Raw genomic sequence first — 26,056 nt, 5'->3', positions numbered from 1 at the left:
GACCCCAAAATAGTTTGTGTGTTTATATTCCCCATTGTCAGAGCCTTAAAGAAAAATCTAGTTCAAACAAGAAGCCAAATTATTTTTATCAAAAGTAAAACTGAAACAACGCTTTTCTCCCCCAAAACATTTCTAAAGTTAAAAGACAGCAGATTAATATTAAAAACAGCTTTTTATTTGTTAATGTCACATAAGAAATTTAAGCAAGTTACACTATCTTAAAAAACACAACTAATGCGTTTTAGGAGAAACCCTTCCCTCCCCCCTCACCCCCCTCCCCCCATTCCCCTTGCAAATTAAGAATCTAAGAGAAGAAGTAACCATAAAACAAAGTTTTGTGGAATCCTTCATCCAGAGTGCTTACATGATGATTAGATTAATATTGCCTTCTTACAAAATTTCTCTTTTCTATTTAAAAAAAATTTTTGTAGCCTTGATAGTTTATTACAAAAAAATTCAGTACAAAAGTTCAATATATTGAAAAATGCTTTTCCCTTCCCTCACAGCACCGTTATATATAGCAGAGAATAATCAAGAGCAGATTGCTAATCTAGATGGAGCAATCTTCAAATTAAACCCAGACACACAGTGGTTTATTTACCCTCCCCTCCTCATTAGAACTTAAAAAAAAACACACACATACAAAAAAAATGTCAAAAAATTTGAGGGACCCTTTTCAAACAGTACACAGTTCAGTGTCAATAATTCACATCTTGCAACAAAGTGTATGGATATGATTTCTTTTACAAAACGTTCAGTGTCAAAAAAGGAAATTAAGGCCATCAGATTCGCAGCTTAAAAATTCACATAAAGGAAATATAAAAATATTCTGTGCTTCTGAGAAGGCTCTGCACTGCATGTAGGTAAGGATTACCATATTTCTTTATTTTGAGGAAGACAGTTGACGTGAGAAGTTTACATAATTGCACAGCTTCTATTGGAACCTCTTGGGGCTCCCTGATGAGGAAAACAGAAAAAAGAATTAGTGCTAAGAAAATGGATCACGGTATTTTAAAATAAGGCAGAGATACTACAAATTCATTATTACCTAACTTCAAATGGATGTTTATTACTTCTCACTTATCCTTTTTAACCTTCTCTTATGGACTTCTCCCCTAGAATACTCCAACAAATTCCAGAACAGTGATTCTCAACTCTAGCTGCACATTCAGATCCTGAGGAGTTCTTAAAACAAAATTCTGATCTAGGTCCCTAGATCAATTAAATGAGAATTTCTGATTTCGGACTTCTCTTGTGGCACAGTGGTGAAGAATCCACCTGCCAATGCAGGGGACAGGTTTGAGCCCTGGTCCGGGAAGATCCCACATGCCACCGAGCAGCTAAGCCCGTGTGCCACAACTACTGAGCCTGTGCTCTAGAGCCCACAAGCCACAACTGCTGAGCCCGCATGCCACAACTACTGAAGCCCTCGCACCTAGAGCCTGTGCTCCGCAACAAGAGAAGCCACTGCAATGAGAAGCCCGCACACCGCAACCAAGAGCAGCCCCCGCTCGCTTTAACTAGAGAAAACCCGCACGCAGCAACAAAGACCCAACGCAGCCATAAATAAATAAATAAATAAATCTTAAAAAATAAATGAGAATTTCTCATTTAACTGGGGAAGAGTATTTATACGTAATTTTAAAACTCCCTAAGAAATTCTAATAAGCAGCTGAAGTTGAAAACTCCTATTCACTAACACCGTTTGGTAACTTAGGAAACAGGAGCTCAGTGGACGGCATTCTGAGCAACCACATCAGGGAGTACGGCTTGCTGGATCCTCAGCTTTCATATCCTGAAGCATCTGCACTGGGTTCGTCTTCAAATGTGAAGTCAAAATGGCTCCCTCTACCCATTTCTTTATCACTCACTAATTCCTTAAAATCTCACAACACGACTGTGAAACACCACTTGACTAAACTGAAATTGGTTTCTTGAAGGTCAACCAGAAAGACTTCTAATCAACTCGAGAGGCCACTGGATTCATTCTCTAATATGAAGTCAAAATAGCTGATCCATCCTTCCACCGTCCCTCTTTTGAACTTTGATATCATTATTTCTTCTGATCACAAAAGCTAAAAACCTCGTACATCTTTGATTTTTTTTCTTCTCCCCCTCAAGTTCGGTCACTATGCCTTAATTAATGAATCTCTATTTGCATAGTCTCTCAGTGTGTCTGCAATCTCCCTTCTACAGTCATCCCTCTGATACTGTCTCAACTTCTCCTTGTTCCAAAGTGTGGAGAAGCTCCTTCCCTAGACATTCCAGACTATGCTGATTTAACACCAACCTCCCCACTTCACTTATCTCTCACTCACACCCTACAAACACAACTGGATGGACAGATATACTTGGTGCTCAAGTCTTGACATATACCCTGTGATGAATTAAAGATCATGATAAATTCTTTGCCACTCCTCCCATTATGAGGTGGAGACTATTTACCCTCCCCTGGAATTGAAGCTGGCCTATGACCTACCTTGACTAAGAGACTATGGGCCTTTAAGAAATCTAATGCTTTCCGTTTTCACTCTCTTGGAAGCCAGCTGCCATGTTGTAAAGAAGGTTGGGCTAAACCACCAAGTGATAAGAAACCACATAGAAAAAGACATGGAGAACATTCCAGCCCCAGCCAAGCTTCCAGCTGAATGCAACTGCATGACTGACTTCACTCTCCATCGTGCGGAACAAATGAACTGCCCAGTTGAGCCCAGTCAAACCACAGAGTCATAGGAATTAAGAAATCAGTTTTAAGTCACTGAGTTTTAATTTAAGGTGGCCTCCTAATGTAGCAACAGATAATTCAAACAACCACAGAACACTACCGTCTGCCTTCTAATACTCAAATAATTGCCCATCCTTCAAAATACTGGACAAGCCTATTTTCCAGAGATCTTCTCAACTGTTCTGGTGGCCTAAAGAGGCTTCTCCAGCATCTGACGTGCTACAACCCATGCTCTGAACCACTAGTCTGGCACCCTGAGATATCTCTTATGTTGTTATTTTACTTCCAGTCATCATAATGTTTCAAATAAGGGCAGGAAATGGATCTTGTACCTGTTTCTTGTTAAAGCCAAGGATAAAACACCTGTTCTTAAATATTCCTCCAAAATTTATGAGGAAGTATCCATGCCAAATATTCATTCTACCATAACCCACCTCAAGTGGTTCTCAACTCTGGAGGCTGAACACATAAGAGAATGTTTATTTGGAGTAGGATTGGGGCTAATTAAGCAAAACAAACAGATTTATAAATCTGGAGACATGGTGACGACGTCTTATAAGGATAAGGGTAGGAATTTTGATGAATGATCAGACTTGAACAGCTTGAGAATATAAACTGAAGGCTCATTACTTATTAATAATTCCAATTTAATTAATTAAAATCAAATTTGGAGTTTCTTTATTTCAAGGACTCTCAAAAGTCCAAGCATCAGCTAAAATCTATCTTGCAATTAAATGATTAAAAACTTAAAACAGCAAGAATTTTGCTTCACACTGAAGTTGAACATTACTCTTTTTTTTTTTTTAAAATCAGGTAATGATTTTTTTTTTAATTTAATTTTATTTATTTATTTTTTGGCTGTGTTGGGTCTTTGTTGCTGCACATGGGCTTTTCTCTCTAGTTGCAGCAAGCAGGGGCTACTCTTGGTTGCGGTGCATGGGCTTCTCATTGCGGTGGCTTCTCTTGTTGCAGAGCACGGGCTCTAGGCACGTGGGCTTCAGTAGTTGCAGCGTGCGGGCTCAGTAGTTGTGGCTGGCGGGCTCTAGAGCACAGGCTCAGTAGTTGTGGCTCACAGGCTTAGTTGCTCTGTAGCATGTGGGATCTTCCCTGATCAGGGCTCAAACCCATGTCCCCAGCATTGGCAGGTGGATTCTTAACCACTGTGCCACCAGGGAAGTCCCTACTCTTTGTTTTTTTTAAGTTTATATGCAGATACCTGCTCCAATTTAGTCATCTAAACTCAATCAAAGAACCCTTCAATAAATAATTCTTAGCATGCATTCCAATCCATACATACTTATTTATGTGGCATACATGTCCTACCATAACATATTACATACATTATAAAACAAAAGACAAAACTGAAATTTGATATGAGAAATAAGTTTTAAAAAGGAAGTGCTAACATTTTCTTCCAGTACCCGAATGTACTGTATCTTGAAGATCCCCTCAGGAAAAACAAACCCCACTTGGTAGATCACTGACTTAGTTTATCAAGTAATAGGGAAAAAAACAAGCTCCACTATTGGTTTTGGTTTTCATGTAATTCTGTTAATAAAATTTAAAAGACATGTATTAAAGTAATACCTGCTGGTGGAAAAGTTCTTCCTCGACAGCCACTTCAGCTGTTTCTTCCTCCTCCTCTTCCTCTTCAGGTATGGTTGTTTTGAAGACTGTACTTCTTTGAGCAACCTCCTAAACACAAGAGTTTGATTTAAGTTAAAACACTATACTTTGGGATTTCCCTGGTTGTGCAGTAGTTAAGAATCCGCCTGCCAATGTGGGGGACACGGGTTCGATCCCTGGTCCCGGAAGATCCCACATGCCGTGGAGCAGCTAAGCCCGTGCGCCACAACAAGGGAAGCCACCACAATGAGAAGCCCGCGCGCTGCAACGAAGAGTAGCCCCCGCTCACCACAACTAGAGGAAGCCGGCGCGCAGCAACAAAGACCAACGCAGCCAAAAATAAAAAATAAATTAATTAATTTAAAAAAACCCACTATACTTAAAAATCATGAAGACTGTGGGAGGGCGACATCTTTTCTTTGCGTAAATTTAAGAAACAGCATTCTTACATCAGGGACTTTTTTTTTTTTAAGTGGCTCATCAGTAGCTTCAGCTACTGAACAGGAATCTTTGCATAATTAGTAGCAGTTCTTAGATTTTCAATATTCCCTGCAGGGAAGCTACTGGTATCCAATTTGAAATACCTGCTGAGAAGTTTCCACTGCTTTTTATCCCATTCTGTTACTAAGAATTCTGTAAATGATTTGCCACACTAAATTCTTCATAACACTCAACATGAATTCAGCTTAAAGATCTTGGCTCCTAGCAAAGAGAAGGTGCTAAATAAATGCTGAATAAAATGAAGTCAGAGGCTAAATGCTGTGCTCTCAGGGACCTCGGTGGCAAGAGGACCACCTGATGAGAGAGATGAAAAGGACAAACTTTCATTCCTTCAGCAGCTAGTTCCTCTTGAATGAAACAATCAAGACACAGGAACACTATTTACTAATAACATACTAGTGAAGTTCCAATGTACTCTGCACAAAAAAACAGATCTCCTATTATTCACTGGAGGCATAACAGAAAGTAACCATTTCCACTTTCTACTGAAAGGCGCAAATACAAATGACTTTCCTCTAGAGAATGCTGACTCGCACAAATGCAGCAGTGTTTCTGTTCAAGCACAAGGCTAACTTGATGATCCAGCAGCAAGTAAATGAGTGTGTCCTAGAGTGCTGCAGAGCATCTAATTGTACTCTGTACCATGCATGTCCTAAGGTTACTCAAAAAAGATAACTCCAGATGAAGACACTAAAATCATGTCAGTAAAAGCTTACCTGAAATTTAACACAGACCAGCTAGTTTAAAATGGCAGAGGAAGAAAACCAGAGAACAGTGACAGAGAAATGAGAGTTCTATTTACAACGTGTCCACATATATATTTTATAAATGAAGTAAGGTAGTACAGTAGTATTTTGTAGGGAATTTTGATTATTGTTGCACGGCCGAGGAAGATGGACCATTTTGAGTCTGAATTAGCCAGAAACTTCAATTCTGTGAGATCAGTCTGTGTTTATACACACAAATAGTCTTTTCACAAATAACATTTGCTTTAACCAAATTAGTACTAATAAAAAAGCATGTGAATCCTTAGATCAATCACAACTCTTTGAACTAAGATATCCATCGGGGGATGATGGCATACAAAACAGAAAAAAGATTCCCAAAAAGTTTTCGGAGTACCTAACTTCCCTCAACTCATCTTAAAATGAGGAAAGAAAAGTCAAATAAAATCTGTTATAGAATTCTCACATTTCAGCTTCTAGCAACTCATGACAGTGTATACATCCCACATGGAAACACTGGCTCTTAGAGCTCGTGATGAAACACCAGACTATGAGCCTCAAATGAGCTTAGAAAACAGCAACTTGCCCAACTTCATTAATTATGAATTACTTCAGCATAACTGACTTTAATGTAAGCCTGGTGTTAAGCACTTTTCATTTGACAACATTTAAAAATCAGTTAATCTAATGCAGAAAGCCTGTATGGAATATAAGTGAGCTAAATAAATGTCGACAAATTTAAATAGAAAAATAATAAAACAAATTTAGAACCAAAAGTTGCTGGGAGGTTTAGGCCCAGGAAATTATTAGTCAAGGTGCTAAAAGACAAACGTCTTTACCAAAAAAACTCCTCTCAGCAAGACACCCAACACTATCAAGTGCCCTGGAAGGCACACATAAATGGTCTTTATCAACATGCCATGGGTCTGCCTGGGTAAAGCCCTGGGCACATAAAGGTACACCCATCTCCCCAGCAGTGCAGCAGGGCCAGCTAGCGCCAGCTCACGTGCTGCCTCTTCAACTCTGTGCTCAGTCACATCGTGTGGGTAGCCTGAAATCACCACAGTTCAGCAAATACTAAAAATCAAGGCAGTTTTTGTTGATGAAGGAGCTGACTGTTAAACTAGAATATCTCTGTATACATAAGTGATCATCTCCATATACAAAAATTTCAGTGATGCCTATATTCTAGAAGGTACAGAGAGACTGCTTTATTTTTTATTTCCCTCATTAAAAAAAATTTTATTTTTCCATGGTGACATTTGCTGTTTTTCATCCCTAGGACCACCCCTCCCCGGCCATTTCTCAGTAAGAGCCCCCACTGTTACCTGGGTACCCTCTCTCCCATGGAGATGTGACATGTGTGTCACAAGCTGAGTGTGATCTAGCCATGGAGAAGGCTCAAGCTCTAACTCTGTTCTCTTGACTCCAGGAACTGGCTCAGAGGTGGGCACGTGACCCAGGCTGGTACTACGAGAGCAAAGCCCAGACGAGGACCGGACTAGGCACAATGCTCTTGCCCACGACAAGTAAACCCAGAATGATGCACCTCCGAGAGCAGCCAGCAGCTACCTTGCATCCGTGAGGGAGACACTCAGGAAACAGACAACAGAAAGATCCTTGGGGACACTGGGTGAGCCAATGGATCAAGTCCACTATCTCTGGATGGTTGGTTTTGTGAACTCATATATTCCCATTATTTTAAAGCCAGTTTAATTGGATTTCCTGATATCGCCAATGTCTCAGCCAGAAAATATATGTAAAAAAATTAAACTGACTTAAGCCAATTACCTACAGTCTTACAGGAAAGTGGTCTTTATGGTGGTAATTATGAATTATTATAAATATGGTCTGGGACCTATTAATAAACATGGTCTCACAAAATTAAATGAATAAATGCCAAAAGTACTTGCCTGACAATCACAGAAATAAGAACTGTATTCATAATACTTTCCTCATTTCTGACAGAGGTCACTTCATAGAGCCTAACAAGTAGAATGCAGAAGTTTATTAAAAGAACAGGAAAACAAACCAACCAAATAATCCATTATAGAATTCAGTGGTTTGAATTATGAAGGGAAACCTGAGCTTCATTCAGCTTAATTGAAACATCACTGGTAATACGACCTCCAGACATATCCCATGTCATGGCATCTACTTTTTCACTTGTATCTATTTTGTGCACTTTTAAACTCGCTGTATTCCAAATATCCTCCTATAAGATCGTTTCTAACTTGGAACATATTTTCACACAGAAAAAGGTGGTGACAAGATTCCATGGTTCACGAAAACCTATTTCATCTACCATGGCCCCTTAAAACCATGCTTTTCAATCTGGGCAAATCGCCACTCGTAACACTGTTTTGAAAGAGACATGTATTCTGCCAGTTTCAGATGTCGAAGGAACTACCAGCATAGGAGCTGCAGTAATTTCAGCACTTGGGCAGCAGCACCGGTGACAACTGGGAAGAATTCCAAAGTGCCGAAGGCAAAAAGCAAGCAGGGCTCCACACAGAGAACAGGAGGAGATTCGGCTCCTCGAAGTCTGTGAATTCTGGAAGGCATCTGTAAACGCCCACACCCTGAGAACCTAGCAAGTATTTGGAGGTGAACTGTACTGAGGTTTACAGTGGAAAACATCAGATGCCCTTTCATTTTCAGCCTCAGTCTGAGATCAAGGGCATTCTTCATTCAGCAGACAGTGAATTCCTTACTAAGAGCAGTCTAAACACCAGCAGATGGCTGGGCAGAGGACTTCTCGTATGCAAACACCTCGGACCCCCAGAATGAATGCTATTAATTACACTTTATTTCTCTGAACTTAAGGTCCATGTTTGATTTTCCTAAAATTTTATCCAGTAATTTCTCATTAAGTGCCTATTATGTGCCAGGAAAAATCAGAACAGGTCCTTGCCCTTGACATGCTTATTACCCTAGTGAGAGAGGACAACGTGACAAGCTAGACAAGGTCTGTGCCTGGCACTATGGGAGCAGAGAAGGAACCCCCAAGGAGATGCTGTACTTTGACCTGAAACCACGCCATCCTTTGAAGACACTTTCATCTCTTGGTATGTGTGCGTGGCTGGGGGAATCTGGGAGTGTCTTTATGTGACAGTGGGGGTAGGTAAGGTTCTCTGACAAGAGTTCTAGGACTGACGTGTTGAAAATATACACATCAAGCAAATGTACACTCCACAATCCTTAAACTCAGTTTCAAGAGCATGTTGAAAGCCAGTAACGAGGTTAATAACATAAGCATTTACTAGTGGCCAGATACTATTCTGACCATTTCCCAAGGATTGTCTCATTTATATTATTCTCATTATATTATTATCTTATTATTATTATCTCCATTTTAAAATGATGAAACTAAGAGAGGTGAAGGAACTTACCCAAAGTCACAAAGTCACTGGGCAGTGAAGACAGAAACAGGACACAGACTGACTCTGGAACCTGTGCTAACAACCAGAACTACAAGACACTCATAGTTCATTCCTAAAACCTGGAGTTAGCATCACTTTCATTGACTCAGCAGCCTTGGTCTGATTTAAGCAATCAGTTACTTCACATTTAAATTTGATTTTTGAAAAGAAATCACACTTGCATGATGAACTCTCAGGTGAAACTGACACTGTGGTACGAACATAGAGAAGAGTCTGGTGGTTGCCAAGGGGGTGGGGGTTGGGGGAGGGATGGAGTGGGAGGGTGGGATGAGCAGATGCAAACTATTATATATAAAACAGATAAACAACAAGGTCCTATTGCATAGCACAGGGAACTATATTCAATATCCTATGATAAACCATAATGGAAAAGTATTTTAAAAAAAGAATGTACACAGGAATTCCCCGGCAGGCCAGTGGTTAGGACTCCGCGTTCTCACTGCCAGTGGCCGGGTTCAATCCCTGGTTGGGGAACTAAGATCCCACAGGCTGGGCTTCCCTGGTGGCGCAGTGGTTGAGAATCTGCCTGCCAATGCAGGGGACACGGGTTCGAGCCCTGGTCTGGGAAGATCCCACATGCCGCGGAGCAACTAAGCCCGTGAGCCACAACTACTGAGCCTGCGCGTCTGAAGCCTGTGCTCCACAACAAGAGAGGCCGCGACAGTGAGAGGCCCGCACACAGCGATGAGGAGTGGCCCCCGCTCGCCGCAACTGGAGAAAGCCCTTGCACAGAAACGAAGACCCAACACAGCCATAAATAAATAAATAAATAAATAAATAAATAAATAAATTTATAAAAAAAAAAAAAAAAAAAAAAAAAAGATCCCACAGGCTGTGTGGCGTGGCCAAAAAAAAAAAATGTACATCTATGTATAACTGAATCACTCTGCCGTACAGCAGTAATTAACACAACATTGTAAGTCAACTATACTTCAATGAAGAAAAAAAAACTGACACTGTGGTGGTACCGATAAAATGACCATACCTCTCCCTGAGAATTTTTCAATATAACCTTCACATCTTCGCCAGTGCCCCAAGAGTTCTGGTTCTTCCAGATGAGGTCGGTGGGAGGACTGGCTGTGACACCGGCATTTGCAGCCCAGATCTAGAAAGAAAAAAGGAAATCAGTCTACACAGAGCCCAGCTCTCCCATGTGCCAATAACAACATAATGATGAGACTTTAACACCTTGTAAGAGGACTGATTCTAAAAGTTCCAGAATTATGGCCTAGCTTTAGACTTGCCATATTAACTAGCTGTATATCCCATAGAGCTTAGCTAGGCCTCAGCTTCCCAGTCTGATAAATAAAAATGTTGACACACAGGACTCTGAAGTGAAGTTGCCTAGATTCACATCCTAGCTCGCCTACATGCCAGCTCACCTTGAGCAAGCTACCTTACTTACCCTCCAATGGGACAGAAATGGTACTGATAATACACGGGACTGTTGTGAAGAAAAATGATTACCCACATGGAGGAGATGGCTGACTCAATGAATATAAGCTCTCACTGTTAGCATTCTATTATTCTACGGGTTTCATGAGCCATCCTTCCTTCCATCCTTCATGAGCCTTCTACCCCTTCCAATGGTATCCTCCAGCTGCCTATAGCAGGAATTGAGATGACTAACTTCTCTCAAAAGCTCTGCAGCAGACAGCCTATCTAGAATATTCTAATGGAAAGTGGTATACATCCAACCAGAGACAGTGTCATGATACCCCAGTGTCTGAGTCTGAATTCCAAAAAGAATTCAGGAAACAGACAAATAACCCATTATTCAATGGAAAATATGACTACTACAGAAATAGGCAAAAGAAACAGAAAGAGTTCCCTTTTCATAAGCAGGGAAATTCTGCAACATTTTTTATGTATTTACTGGCAGAAGAGCATTGGTAGAACAGAGAACACTTGAGAGTTAGAAAACCTGGGTTTGTATCATGGACGTAACACTACACCTCTACAAACCTCTATGTCCTCACCTGTAGGGACACTACTACCAGTCCTGATCTTTCTAAAAGACCATATGAAAAGAGACAGCAAAGTTTTGTACTCCATAAATTGTCTTGCAATATAAAGGGCCATATGATGGCAGAATGAAGACTGGAGATAGTATAAGCAGGTGTTTTTTTAAATGGGGAGAAAACCTTATCAATTACTAATAAGGAGAGACCCCTTCCTCTTAAAGTGCTCACTTGAAGCTTCCAGATCTTCCATCACCATTATAAATGGAAAGGGGCAAGGAGCATTACTAGGATAAAACTGAAAAGAGAACTGGATCTGGGCTGACTTTCAGGTTATGTGGAATGTTAATCTAACCTCAAGCTATACTTTTCACTAGTCCATATGGAAATCATACAGTTGGTTTAGTGTTTAATAATAATCGTAACACGTCAGTAACCTTACTGGGTAATTTAACCTAAAACTAATATGTCCTAGAGCTGTGTCGTTCAATATGGTAGCCACATGTGGCTTGTGAGCACTTGAAACACGGCTAGTCCCAACTGAGGTGTGCTGTAAGGGTATCTCGAAGTGTCAAGATTTAGTTTAAAAAAAAAAAAGGGACTTCCCTGGTGGTCCAGTGGTTTAGACTCCACGCTCCCAAAGCAGGGGGCCCGGGTTCGATCCCTGGTCAGGGAACTAGATCCCGCATGCCGCAACTAAATATCCCGCATGCTGCAACGAAGATCCAGTGGGCCGCAACTAAGACCCAGTGCAGCCAAATAAATAAATAAATAGATTTTTTTTTAAAGTGATCTAATAACTTTTATATTCATCAGATGTTGAAATGATAATATTTTAGATACATTGGGTTAAATTTAAAACATAGTTCTAAAGTTAATTTCACATTTTTCTTTTTCACTTGTTTTTAATGTGGCTACAAGAAAATTTAAAATTACATAGTAGTTCCCTTACTTCTGTTCTGGAGTTTTAAACTGATCTTTGCTATTGCCCTGCCTTGTACAATTTTACAGAAATATCACTTATGATTACCACATTCCAAAGAGCTTCTTAACACATTTATGCCAGCTACCAAAGGAAAAAAAAATGCCTTGCATTTTTTTATGTGAAAATTGAGTTCTCCACTAGACCTATAGAATATATATATCTATTTAGTCACTGAGGAACTGTATCCAGTGGAAAAAGCAGATGATTGGCATAGTGGTTTTATACTTTTAAAGAGATAAAGGGCACGCTCAAATCTGAATCTTCTGAATTAAAAATGTCAGATTCTTTCCATCACATTATGCAGCTTCTGTAAGACACATAATAGGACTGAGCAATTTTCTCTCACTACAATAATTACTAAAGAGAAGAAAAGATAGCATGGTTAGGATATCTGTTCCAATTTTTACCCGTTATTACAAAATTAGCATCTGATATTTTCACAATGTGGTGGCAAGTTCTATGAATACACTTTTTAAAAGAGAAGTTCTAACCTGTTTGAGCCTTTGATCTTAAACACTTAGTAAGGTCTGTATCAATCATAGAATCTTCAACATGAATTTAATATTTTTAAAAAGGAATTGACAAAAGGAGATAGTCACCTCAACTTCTTTAGGGATGGGGGGGTGTCAGCTGTTAATTTCTACTGGAGTAGATAAAATAAAAATAATTCAAAGGTCAATTCTTTCACTTTTAATAGTCAATTACCACTCTCAATAACAAAGAATTTTTAAAATCTTTAATAGCACTTTAATTCCCTAATAATGTCAAAAACATTTTAATGCACATTTTTAAAATGCTTCTCTTTAAGCCAAAATGGTTTTAATTACTTTAACTTTTGGTTAAGACAATGAAGTTAAATTAAATGATGACTAAATTAACTTACTGTAACAGTCTGGCCTGCCTTCAGCACATATCTTGAGGTATATTTGTAACTGACTGATGTGTCTCCAATTTTTCTGATCATCTCCCAGCCTCCCATTGGTTGATCCTATTGAAAGAACAAAATAAAACAAGGTCACTTCAAATATACAAAAAGTTATGGAGTAATCAAATAAATCAATCCATAGGCAGTTAAACTAAGACAACTTTACGACTGTCTTCCCATGGTTCATATTTTCCTACTATGAAAAGAAAACATGGTTTTGTCATTCAGCAAAACAGAAACTTTGACAATGCTGCAGTTTTAATTATTAAGGTGTTTAATTTTAAAGAGGACAAAACTGCAAGAAAAGGGATGTGAACCAAATTAAATGGTGATATTCAATGCTAGAACAGGTACATAATTTAAATTTACAATATAATCTAGCTTCATAACCACCATTATAAACATCTAATTTTTGATTGCTTTAAGCTTTTAAAATATACACACATAAAGCTTGGAAAGAGAAGGAAGAAAATATGCCTTTTTTCTTCTCCATCTGTACCACTTCTGCCCATATTTAACTCCTACCTTAAAGCATAAGGGGCTCAAAAATGGTCAGTGACATAATGAGCCAGTCCCAAGCGCTGGCTCTCAACGCTGGCCCGCAGGCTGCCCAGAGCTGCCTGACTCTCCTGAGGAACCGTGCAGGTTATTAAAACAATTAGCTGAATTAATTTATTTATATCCATCTCTAACTCAAAGACAGGAGTAAACAAGGCTGAGAGCCAGCTCCAGAATAGCTCCACAAAGCACAGCAACGCCTTTTGAAAAACAGCCAAACTACTGCAATGGAGTAGCAGAGGCTACTCTGTTCTTTAGCTTCTAAAGTCGTGACTAAGAGGGCTTAGAACCTATTGTCTTCCATATCAGAACTGCTAAAGCTCCTTTGCCCATCCAAAGTATTTATTCATCCACATGCAAGATAGTTTCAATAGCTTTGGTGAGAAAAGGAGTGATTTTACAAACATTTTACAAATCCTGAACATGCTTCTGGAAGTGACATCCACCCCACTGCATCCCCACTACACCCCAGACCTGCCTTCCTCTGGCATCACCTGATACCCCTTCACGACCCCAGCTCAATGATGCCTAGCCAGGGTCTTCCCAAGACCTCCACTACTGAGCTCTCGAAAGCCCCAGCGCAAAAGTTCAGGATTCCCTGCTATGAATATTTTATGTTTACTTTTAAACAAATAATTTCAATATAGGGCTTCATACTAGTCTTGATATAAATTAAATCAGTACTATTCATTCATTTATTTAGAGAGAAAAACACTCCCTACACGTGTCCGACTCTGGGCTCATACTTCCTTCCTTCCATAAAATTAACAGCTGGGAAAGAATATCTACCATCTATACCCATAATCTAACTTCTTCACAAATCTGGCTAGGACAGGGAATATTAATAATTCATCCTTAGGAAGGCCACGGTGACAAAATGACCAGATGTGAAAAAAAGCCCTCGCTCTCTAAAGAAGAGCTAAAGAATAAAATCTTCAAACTACTAAGCGCACCATCCCTCTTCCTCCTCCTATTTAAATTTATACTTCACTTCATGAATTTAGGTTAAAAAGGAGAGGGAAACTCTTATTCCACGAAGACTGAATCCAAATAAAGGCTGAGGAGTTATTACAATTGCAAGACACCAATCAGCAAAGCCACGCTGGACAAAAAGGGGTCTGTGTTTCCACCTGTTCGGAAGTGTTCTTCAAGCGGATAAATTTCCCATCAACATCTATCTCTTCAATGCAGACATTCCCAGTGGCTGAGGCAGAATGAGAGATGCTGACACTACTGCTGGCCTCGGATTCTTCCACGTCCACTCTCTTCCGCTTCCCTCTGGTTGTACGCACGCTGCGACTCGAGGATGCGCGTGATACTGTCACACGGGAAGAAGGGCTCGGAGAGAGCTTCAATCTACATGGAGGAATAAAACACTCCAATTATGAAACGCATATGCCCTTCCTACCTTAAAAAAAAGGCTATTAATATCCTGCACATGCATTACTAAAGCAAAACATTAATGACAATCTGTTAGACAAAGCCAACATACATCTTAACGAAGAGAAACTTATTTGTGCTACAATGCCTACTGTCGTAATACTTTTTTTTCTCTTTAAAAAAGTATTATTTGAATGTTTGAGGTAGGAATAGACTATAACCATAATGCAGGAAGTTTGGAAAACCAGGGGGTGGGGAGATGAGGGGAGGACATTGGGGTGAACATGTCATCTACCACCACCCTACCACAACCCGTTACATTCAGTATACTTTCCTTAAGTTTTTCATACCTGCATTTTCTTTTTACAAAATTACAATCACAATGTATACAATACTGAAATTAAATGGCTTTTATTCTAAATCAGACACTTTCCCTTTGGAACTTTTTTCTCAGAAAAGGTATAAAAGGATTAATACACTAACCAGATTTGAAAAATAAGTATAAAGTCTCTTTCAGCAAATCTGATATTTTGCAACATATTAAAATTATCATTTTAAATCTCAAAGGAAAGACTCTATCCTGACACAGTTCAACTCTATCCTGACAGAGTTCAGCATTTAAAATAATAAGACTGCTTGAACATCTTCTATTGTTGAGGTAAAAGTATGATCTATTACTACCTATCTCTACAGCTAGGTATTAAAAGAAACAAGAAAATATTTAAAGTTGCCTTAATTGTTAAAAAAAACCAAAAAACCTATTTACTTTTCTTTAAATAGAAAGGGTGGGGGCAAAAAGCAGACTATGAGGTAGGGTGACAACTAAGTTACTCACCTCTCTTCTTCGCCTTCTAAGAGCTTCCTGTACGCACTGATTTCCATGTCCAGGGCCAACTTTACATCAAGAAGTTGTTCATAATCGTTCAGCTGTTGCTGCATCTGATCCCGGATTTCCGCCATCTCTCTCTCTTTGTCAGACAGCATGCGGCGAGAGTTGTCTCTTTCTTTAGCAAGCAAGTCCTCCAACTCTTGAATCCTCTCCAAACATGCTCTAGACTTAAGATTCAAGGGAACACATTTACTTTCTAGGAACATTCCAACATTAGCACAAGGCAGCTATTCTAAACTATTTCCTGGACTGGAACAAATCCAATCTCTGACACCAGAATCCAAGAAAATTTTTATTTTAAGAAATTAAAAACCAAAATTTCTCCAATACAAGATACAGCCCTCAGGAAAGTTTTATCTTATAAAAAGGCTAGAAAAAGATATATTCATCAAATGTGTCATAAATGTACATAAAATTTTTCTTTACTTGACCAAATAAAACAAAATTGTAAGCTGTGGTTTTAGTAAAAGTCAAGTCTGGCTCCCCTACAAACCGTTTGGCTCAAAAGTATAAAGTAACAAAAGTAAAGAATTAAAAGATAGAAAACTCATTGACAAAAGAAACCTAGTATCTTATGGAGAATTGCTGCAACTATTCAGAAACTGAAGAAAAGTGATTCCGGTTACCACTTTAGAACTGTTGTTCTTTCCCACGCTCAATCAGCATGCAAAGACTATATGATATACGGTAGTCTGGAAATATTATTGTAAACATAGACACTTCATATTTGGTATTAAAAAAATGAAAAATCACACATCCTATACCAGAAGGTTCATCTTAGAAACGCTGTGGTTCACTAGGTATTATTCATCTGTATTTCTCCAAGACAGAATTCATCTCCATAACCTCAGAAAATTACAAAGGTAATCAACTCAGAAAGACTGATGTATAGCTTAGGCCCTTAAATCACAAGTACCTGCGCATCAAAGCAGGAGAGAAAGGGCACATACTGTGCAAAAGTTAAATCGAGAAGGCTAAAGATAAAAAGGAGCTCTATGTTATGCAGAAACACTACACTCCAGGTTAGTGAATTTATTTCTCACAGGGGTACAGATTAAAAAATTTGAAACTGCTTTGCATGTATACTGGGGCTGGACGAATAGGTAAACGGGATGGCAGAAACCAGGTTTCTTACTCTCAGAGAGCAGTTACAGGTAAGCAAGGAAGGAAGCCTAAAGTGAACCCAGTGGTACAGGGTTAGAGTCAGAGACATATGTATAAACTCTTGGTTACCTTACTATAAACACAAGTGGACACAGATACAATTACAGATAAATGTGTAAACATGGGTTAGCATATACACATTTATTACCTAGCTCTGCCCACAAGCAGGCCTAGAAGCAATGACACCCCAATACCAATGAGCATACTCAGTGCCCAGATCTTAATTTCTAGATGCCACTCTCCAATAAAAAGAACGAGGGCCACTTGCAGAAATAGCTGATTCTACTGCTGGAGCAGGGAAAATACAAGATGAGCCTAGAGCATCTTATAGAACCAGAAAGTAAAGAAGTGCTCAAAAAAAGGGGGAACATGGTAGCCAATCTGACAGAACTCCTTATAGCCAAAGCTAGAACAATCTGAGCCAATAAAACAATGTAGTATTTGATTACAGCCCATAATTATTATAAAAACATTTCCATGAGTCCATACTGATATAAACAAATGAATGAATAAATAAATATACAAATAGGGGGAAAAAAAGATGAATCTTTACAAAAGAATTCCATTTAACAAAGGTAAATACTTTCTTCAGGATGTGGAGCTAAATTCCTGCCCTTTACCCTTGAGAGTGGGATGGACTTAGTGACTTGCTTCCCAAGAACAGAGTATGGAAAGGCAAAAATAGAAACTTAACAGTGGAGAAACCTGGCAAACACCGTCTTAATCAATGATGAGGGTTAACATCACCAGTGACATTGTGTGTATGTCACGTAATCCCTGATATGATGTAACAAGAAGGGCACTTAAAATCCGTAACCCCAGGCTGATCATGAGAAAAGCACCAGACAAACTTAGATTGGGGGACAGTCTACAGGACACCTGGCCAGTTCTTCTCAAGACTGTCAAGGTCATGAAAAACAAAGAAAGCCTAAGAAACTGTCACAGACCACAGGAGACTTACAGAGACCTGTGGTATCCTAAAACACAAAAACTACAGTAATAGAAAATCTGGTAAAATCCAAACAGCCTAGAGTCTAGTTGATAGTAACGTACCAACGTCAGTGTCTTAGTTTTGACAAATGAACCACAGTCACCTAAGATGCTAACAATGGGGGAAAACTCAGGGAGGGAGATAGGGGAACTGTCTGTACCAGCTTTCTAACTTTTCTGTAAATCTACAATTATGCCAAAATAAAAAGGTTATTTAAAAAATAATCAACCAGGGACTTCCCTGGTGGCTCAGTGGTTAAAAATCCGCCTGCCAATGCAGGGGGCTTCAATCCCTGGTCGGGGAAGATCCCACATGCCACGGAGCAACTAAGCCCGTGCACCACAACTACTGAGCCTGTGCTCTAGAGCCCGCGCACCACAACTACTGAAGCCGGTGCACCCTAGAACCTGCACGCCGCAACTACTGAGCCCACGCGCCACAACTACTGAAGACAGCACGCTCTAGGGTCCGCATGCTGCAACTACTGAAGCCCACGTGCCTAGAAACCATGCTCCGCAACAAGAGAAGCCACCACATTGGCAAGCCTGCACACTGCAACGAAGAGTAGCCGCCGCTCACTGCAACTAGAGAAAGCCCGCGCAGCAACGAAGACCCAACACAGCCAAAAACTTTTTTTAATTAAAAAAAATTCAACCAATCAATTTATTAAAATCCAGAGACATTCTATATCAGAAGCAGGCATTCATCTCAAGAGTAATACTAAACAAAATCCTGCCTCAGAGAACTTGCATTTAACTGCATTTGCAAAAAAACTGGCTATAAACTGAGAAATCCATTTTTTCTCCCTCTCAGGCTTATTATTTTTTTGGAGGAAGAAAATATAAGAAGTGTAAAATGTGTCCTCTTTGGGAACTCCCTGGCGGTCCAATGGTTAGGATTCCTCACTTCCACTGCAGGGGGCATGGGTTTGATCCCTGGTCGGGGAACTAACATCCCGCAGGCCACGCAGTGTGGCCAAAAAAATAAATAAAACGTCTCCTCTTCAATCAATCTCTTCACTTTTATCTCCCATGTGGGAGAAAGACAGATGGGCAACAAGGTGGAATCTAAAGGGACATAAACCACCCAAGATTCAGACTTAACTTCTGAGCCTCAATTTGTAAACACCAAAATGTCTCTATTTGTCCGCCTTTGATGTTATAGAGTTCTTTAAGAAGGAAAAATCACAATCTAGGTATAAATAAGTTTTAAAGTTACTCTGAGTCGTTTTGTATTTTAAATAGAAATAGTTAAATGTAGTTTAAATAGCTGCTCTACACCTGCTTTGTAGTGAAATACAAAGAACACAACATGAGAGATAGACCTAGATTCTTCTTCCTGATTCTGCCATTAACTGTAACATACCTCACTAAACTGGTATCCACGTTAGGAAAATGAAGAGGTCTAACTAAACTATCTGTTAAGATTCTGCCTGTAACTCTACAGGCAGATACAGTTAATATTTTACTAACTGGTTTCTAATGGTCTTGGGTTTTCTTTGTTTTAAAGTATGTAACATACTTGTACCAGTTTATTATGATCTAGCTGCAACAGAAGTTTCCAGAGTTCGGGTGTTAGAAAAACAAAAAGTAGAGGTGCTTTCAAGTGCCACTGGAGACTCTTTTGCCACTCAGTCTCTGACCAATCAATTAATTTGGCCAAAGTCAAACATCTAGATAGAAATGAAAGAAATGCTATAAGCAATGTATGAAACTCCTAATTCCAAAACATAATACCACTATCATATATATATCTTAAAAAATATTTTCTAAGTCAGCATTTTAAAGGCTATGTCAGGAAGATCTTCAAGATGGCAGAGGAGTAAGACATGGAGATCACCTTCCTCCCCACAAATACATCAGAAATACATCTACACGTGGAACAACTCCTACAGAACACCTACTGAACAATGGCAGAAGACCTCAGACTTCCGAAAAGGCAAGAAATTCCCCACATACCTGGGTAGGGCAAAAGAAAACAGAAAAAACAGAGACAAAAGAATACGGACAGGACCTGCACCTCTGGGAGGGAGCTGTGAAGGAGGAAAAGTTTCCACACACTAGGAAGCCCCTTCACTGGGGGAGTCAGGGAGGTGGGTCAGGGGGGAAGCTTTGGAGCCACAGAGAAGAGCACGGCAACAGGGGTGCAGAGGGCAAAGCAGAGAGATTCCTGCACAGAGAATCAGTGCCGACCAGCACTCACCAGCCCGAGAGGCTTGTCTGCTCACCCCCCGGGGCAGGTGGGGTCTGGGAGCTGAGGATAGGGCTTCAGAGGTCAGACCCCAGGGAGAGGACTGGGGTTGGCTGCGTGAACGCAGCCTGAAGGGGGCTAGCGCACCACAGCTAGCTGGGAGGGAGTCCGGGAAAAAGTCTGGACCTGCCTAAGAGGCAAGGGACCACTGTTTCAGAGTGCGTGAGGAGAGGGGATTCAGGGCACCACCTAAACGAGCTCCAGAGACGGGCGCGAGCCGTGGCGATCAGCGCGGACACCAGAGACGGGCATGAGATGCTAAGGCTGCTGCTGCAGCCACCAAGAAGCCTGTGTGCAAGCACAGGACACTAACCATACCGCCCCTCCCGGGAGCCTGTGCAGCCTGCCAATGCCAGGGTCCCGAGATCCAGGGACAACTTCCCCGGGAGAACACACGGCACGTCTCAGGCTGTTGCAATGTCACGCTGGCCTCTGCCGCCGCAGGCTCGCCCCGCATCCGTACCCCTCCCTCCCCCCGGCCTGAGTGACCCAGAGCCCCCGAATCAGCTGCTACTTTAACCCTGTCCTGTCTGAGCAAAGAACAGACACCTTCAGGCGACCTACACGCAGAGGCAGGGCCAACTCCAAAGCTGAACCCCAGGAGCTGTGCAAACAAAGAAAAGAAAGCGAAATTTCCCCCAGAAGCGTCATGAGCAGCGGATTAAATCTCCACAATCAACTTGTTGTACCCTGCATCTGTGGAATACCTGAATAGACGACGAATCATCCCAAAATTGAGGCAGTGGACATCAGGAGCAACTGTAGACTTGGGGTATGCTTTCTACATCTAATTTTTTTTCTGGTTTTACATTTATCTTAGTTTACTATTTAGAGTTTATTATCATTGGTAGATTTGTTTACTGATTTGGTTGCTCTCTTCCTTTTTTTTTAATATATAGATATATACAATATTTTCCTTTTTATCTTTTTCTGTGTATGTGTATGCTTCTTCGTGAGATTTTGTCTGTACAGCTTTGCTTTTACCATTTGTCCTAGGATTCTGTCTGTCTGTTTTTTCTTTTTTTTTGTTTTTTTTATTAGTATAGTTTTTAACACGTGTTATCATTGGTGGATTTGTTTTTTGGTTTGGTTGCTCTCTTCTTTCTTTCTTTTTTTAAAATTTTATGTTATTTTTAATAATTTCTTTATTTTTTATTTTAATAACTTTATTTTATTTTTTTCCTTTTTTTTGAATTTTTGAATTTTATTTTATTTATTTTTTTATACAGCAGGTTCGTCTTAGTTATCCATTTTATACATATTAGTGTATATATGTCAATCCCAATCTCCCAATTGATCACACCACCACCACCACCCCCCACCACTTTCTCTTTCTTTCCTTTTTCCTCCCTTTTCCTCTGAGCTGTGTGGCTGACAGGGTCTTGGTGCTCCAGCCGGGTGTCAGGCCTTTGCCTCTGAGGTGGGAGAGCCAAGTTCAGGACATTGGTCCACCAGAGACCTCCTGGCTCCACGTATTATCAAACAGCAAAAGCTCTCCCAGAGATCACCATCTCAACGCTAAGACCCAGCTCCACTCAACGACCAGCAAGCTCCAGTGCTGGACACCCTATGCCAAACAACTAGCAAGACAGGAACACAGCCCCATCCATTAGCAGAGAGGTTGCCTAAAATCATAATAAGTTCACAGACACCCCAAAACACACCACCGGATGCGGTCCTGCCCACCAGAAAGACAAAATCCAGCCTCATCCACCAGAACACAGGCACTAATCCCCTCCACCAGGAAGCCTGCACAACCCACTGAACCAACCTTAGCCACTGGGAGCAGACACCAAAAACAACGGGAACTACGAGCCTGCAGCCTGTGAAAAGGAGACCCCAAACACAGTAAGTTAAGCAAAATGAGAAGACAGAAAACCACACAGCAGATGAAGGAGCAAGGTGAAAACCCACCAGACCAAACAAATGAAGAGGAAATAGGCAGTCTACCTGAAAACGAATTCAGAGGAATGATAGTAAAGATGATCCAAAATCTTAGAAACGGAATGGAGAAAATACAAAAAATGTTTAACAAAGACCTAGAAAAACTAAAGAGCAAAACAAACAATGATGAACAACACAATAAATGAAATTTAAAATTCTCTAGAAGGAATCAATAGCAGAATAACTGAGGGAGAAGAACGGATAAGGGACCTGGAAGATAAAATAGTGGAAATAACTATCACAGAGCAGAATAAAGAAAAAAGAATGAAAAGAATTGAGGACGGTCTTAGAGACCTCTGGGACAACATAAAACGCACCAACATTCGAATTACAGGGGTCCCAGAAGAAGAAGAGAAAAAGAAAGGGACTGAGAAAATATTTGAAGAGATTAGAGTTGAAAACTTCCCTAACATGGGAAAGGAAATAGTGAATCAAGTCCAGGAAGCACAGAGAGTCCCATACAGGATAAATCCAAGGAGAAACACGTCAAGACACATGTTAATCAAATTATCAAAAATTAAATACAAAGAAAAAATATTAAAAGCAGCAAGGGGAAAGCAACAAATAGCATACAAGGGAATCCCCATAAGGTTAACAGCTGATCTTTCAGCAGAAACTCTGCAACCCAGAAGGGAGTGGCAGCACATATTTAAAGAGATGAAAGGGAAAAACCTACAACCAAGATTACTCTACCCAGCAAGGATCTCATTCAGATTCGACAGACAAATTAAAATCTTTACAGACAAGCAAAAGCTAAGAGAATTCAGCACCACCAAACCAGCTTTACAACAAATGCTAAAGGAACTTCTCTAGGCAGGAAATACAAGAGAAGGAAAAGACCTACAATAACAAACCCAAAACAGTTAAGAAAATGGTAATAGGAACATACATATTGATAATTACCTTAAATGTAAATGGATTAAATGCTACAACCAAAAGACATAGACTGGCTGAATGGATACAAAAACAAGACCCATATATATGCTGTCTACAAGAGACCCACTTCAGACCTAGTTACACATACAGACTGAAAGTGAGGGGATGGAAAAAGATATTCCATGCAAATGGAAATCAAAAGAAAGCTGGAGTAGCAATTCTCATATCAGACAAAATAGACTTTAAAATAAAGACTATTACAAGAGACAAAGAAGGACACTACATAATGATCAAGGGATGGATCCAAGAAGATATAACAATTGTAAATATTTATGCACTCAACATAGGAGCACCTCAGTACATAAGGCAAATGCTAACAGCCATAAAAGGGGAAACTGACAGTAACACCATCATAGTAGGGGACTTCAACACCCCACTTTCACCAATGGACAGATCATCCAAAATGAAAATAAATAAGGAAACACAAGCTTTAAATGATACATTAAACAAGATGGACTTAACTGATATTTATAGGACATGCCATCCAAAAACAACAGAAAACACTTTCTTCTCAAGTGCTCATGGAACATTCTCCAGGATAGATCATATCTTAGGTCACAAATCAAGCGTTGGTAGATTAAGAAAATTGAAATTGTATCAAGTATCTTCTCCGACCACAACGCTATGAGACTAGACATCAATCACAGGAAAAAAATCTGTAAAAAATACAAACACATGGAGGCTAAACAATACACTACTACCTAACCAAGAGATCACTGATGAATTCAAAGAGAAAATCAAAAAATACCTAGAAACAAATGACAATGAAAACACAACAATCCAAAACCTATGGGATGCAGCAAAAGCAGTTCTAAGAGGGAAGTTTATAGCAATACAATCCTACCTCAAGAAACAACAAACATCTCAAATACACAACCTAACCTTACACCTAAAGCAATTAGAGAAAGAAGAACAAAAAAAACCCCAAAGTTAGCAGAAGGAAAGAAATCATAAAGATCAGATCAGAAATAAATGAAAAAGAAATGAAGGAAACGATAGCAAAGATCAATAAAACTATAAGCTGGTTCTCTGAGAAGATAAACAAAATTGATAAACCATTAGCCACAGTCATCAAGAAAAAAAGGGAGAAGACTCAAATCAATAGAATTAGAAATGAAAAAGGAGAAGTAAGAATGGACACTGCAGAAATACAAAGGATCATGATAGATTACTACAAGCAACTATATGCCAATAAAATGGACAACCTGGAAGAAATGGAGGAATTCTTAGAAAAGCCCAACCTTCCAAGACTGAACCAGGAAGAAATAGAAAATATGAACAGACCAATCACAAGCACTGAAATTGAGACTGTGATTAAAAATCTTCCAACAAACAAAAGCCCAGGACCAGATGGCTTCACAGGCAAATTCTATCAAACATTTAGAGAAGAGCTAATACCTATCCTTCTCAAACTCTTCCAAAATAGAGCAGAGGGAGGAACACTCCCAAGTTCATTCTATGAGGCCACCATTACCCTGATACCAAAACCAGACAAAGATGTCACAAAGAAAGAAAACTACAGGCCAATATCACTGATGAACATAGATGCAAAAATCCTCAACAAAATACCAGCAAACGGAATCCAACAGCACATTAAAAGGATCATACAGCATGATCAAGTGGGGTTTATCCCAGGAATGCAAGGATTCTTCAATATATGCAAATCAATCAATGTGATAAGCCATATTAACAAACTGAAGGAGAAAAACCATATGATCATCTCAATAGATGCAGAAAAAGCTTTCGACAAAATTCAACACCCATTTATGACAAAAACCCTCCAAAAAGTAGGCATAGAGGGAACTTACCTCAACATAATAAAGGCCATATACGACAAACCCACAGCCAGCATCGTTCTCAATGGTGAAAAACTGAAACCATTTCCTCTAAGATCAGGAACAAGACAAGGTTGTCCAGTCTCACCACTATTATTCAACATAGTTTTGGAAGTTTTACCCACAGCAATCAGAGAAGAAAAAGAAATAAAAGGAATCGAAATCGGAAAAGAAGTAAAGCTGTCACTGTTTGCAGATGACATGATACTATACATACAGAAGAATCCTAAAGACGATACCAGAAAACTACTAGAGCTAATCAATGAATTTGGTAAAGTAGCAGGACACAAAATTAATGCACAGAAATCTCTTGCATTCCTATACACTAATGATGAAAAATCTGAAAGAGAAATTAAGGAAACACTCCCATTTACCACTGCAACAAAAAGAATAAAATACCTAGGAATTAACCTACCTAAGGAGACAAAAGACCTAAATGCAGAAAATTATAAGACACTGATGAAAGAAATTAAAGATGATACAAATAGATGGAGAGATATACCATGTTCTCGGATTGGAAGGATCAACATTGTGAAAATGACTCTACTACCCAAAGCAATCTACAGATTCAATGCAATCCCTATCAAACTACCAATGGCATTTTTCACAGAACTAGGACAAAAAATTTCACAATTTGTTTGGAAACACTAAAGACCCCAAATAGCCAAAGCAATCTTGAGAAAGAAAAACAGAGGTGGAGGAATCAGGCTCCCAGACTTCAGACTATACTACAAAGCTACAGTAATCAAGACAGTATGGTACTGGCACAAAAACAGAAATACAGATCAATGGAACAGGATAGAAAGCCCAGAGATAAACCCACGCACATATGGTTACCTTATTTTTGATAAAGGAGGCAAGAATATACAATGGAGAAAAGACAGCCTGTTCAATAAGTGGTGCTGGGAAAACTGGACAGCTACATGTAAAAGAATGAAATTAGAACACTCCCTAACACCATACACAAAAATAAACTCAAAATGGATTAAAGACCTAAATGTAAGGCCAGACACTATCAAACTCTTAGAGGAAAACATAGGCAGAACACTCTATGACATCAATCACAGCAAGATCCTTTTTGACCCACCTCCTAGAGAAATGGAAATAAAAACAAAAATAAACAAATGGGACCTAATGAAACTTAAAGCTTTTGCACAGCAAAGGAAACCATAAACAAGATGAAAAGACAACCCTCAGAATGGGAGAAAATATTTGCAA

At 39.6% G+C, this 26,056-nt stretch overlaps 1 protein-coding gene across 1 annotated transcript in view; it reads right to left on the bottom strand.

Moving 5' to 3' along the window:
- Positions 1-350: 350 nt before the first annotated feature.
- The window catches only part of LMNB1 (lamin B1), a 67,361-nt gene continuing 41,655 nt past the window's right edge, over positions 351-26,056 (bottom strand). Inside the window, exons 7-12 of the mRNA XM_059919440.1 lie at positions 15,665-15,885; positions 14,580-14,805; positions 12,850-12,954; positions 10,006-10,125; positions 4,313-4,420; positions 351-957 (exon numbers count right to left, since the gene is read on the bottom strand). Of these exons, the coding sequence (XP_059775423.1) occupies positions 916-957; positions 4,313-4,420; positions 10,006-10,125; positions 12,850-12,954; positions 14,580-14,805; positions 15,665-15,885 (822 nt within the window). The 3' untranslated portion in view covers positions 351-915. The remainder of the gene's footprint in view (positions 958-4,312; positions 4,421-10,005; positions 10,126-12,849; positions 12,955-14,579; positions 14,806-15,664; positions 15,886-26,056) is intronic.

The sequence above is a fragment of the Balaenoptera ricei genome, chromosome 3 (assembly GCF_028023285.1).
Source record: "Balaenoptera ricei isolate mBalRic1 chromosome 3, mBalRic1.hap2, whole genome shotgun sequence".
In the NCBI taxonomy this organism is placed as follows: domain Eukaryota; kingdom Metazoa; phylum Chordata; class Mammalia; order Artiodactyla; family Balaenopteridae; genus Balaenoptera; species Balaenoptera ricei.
The sequence above is the reverse complement of the archived record's forward strand: the minus strand, read 5'-3'. Positions and strand labels throughout refer to the sequence as shown.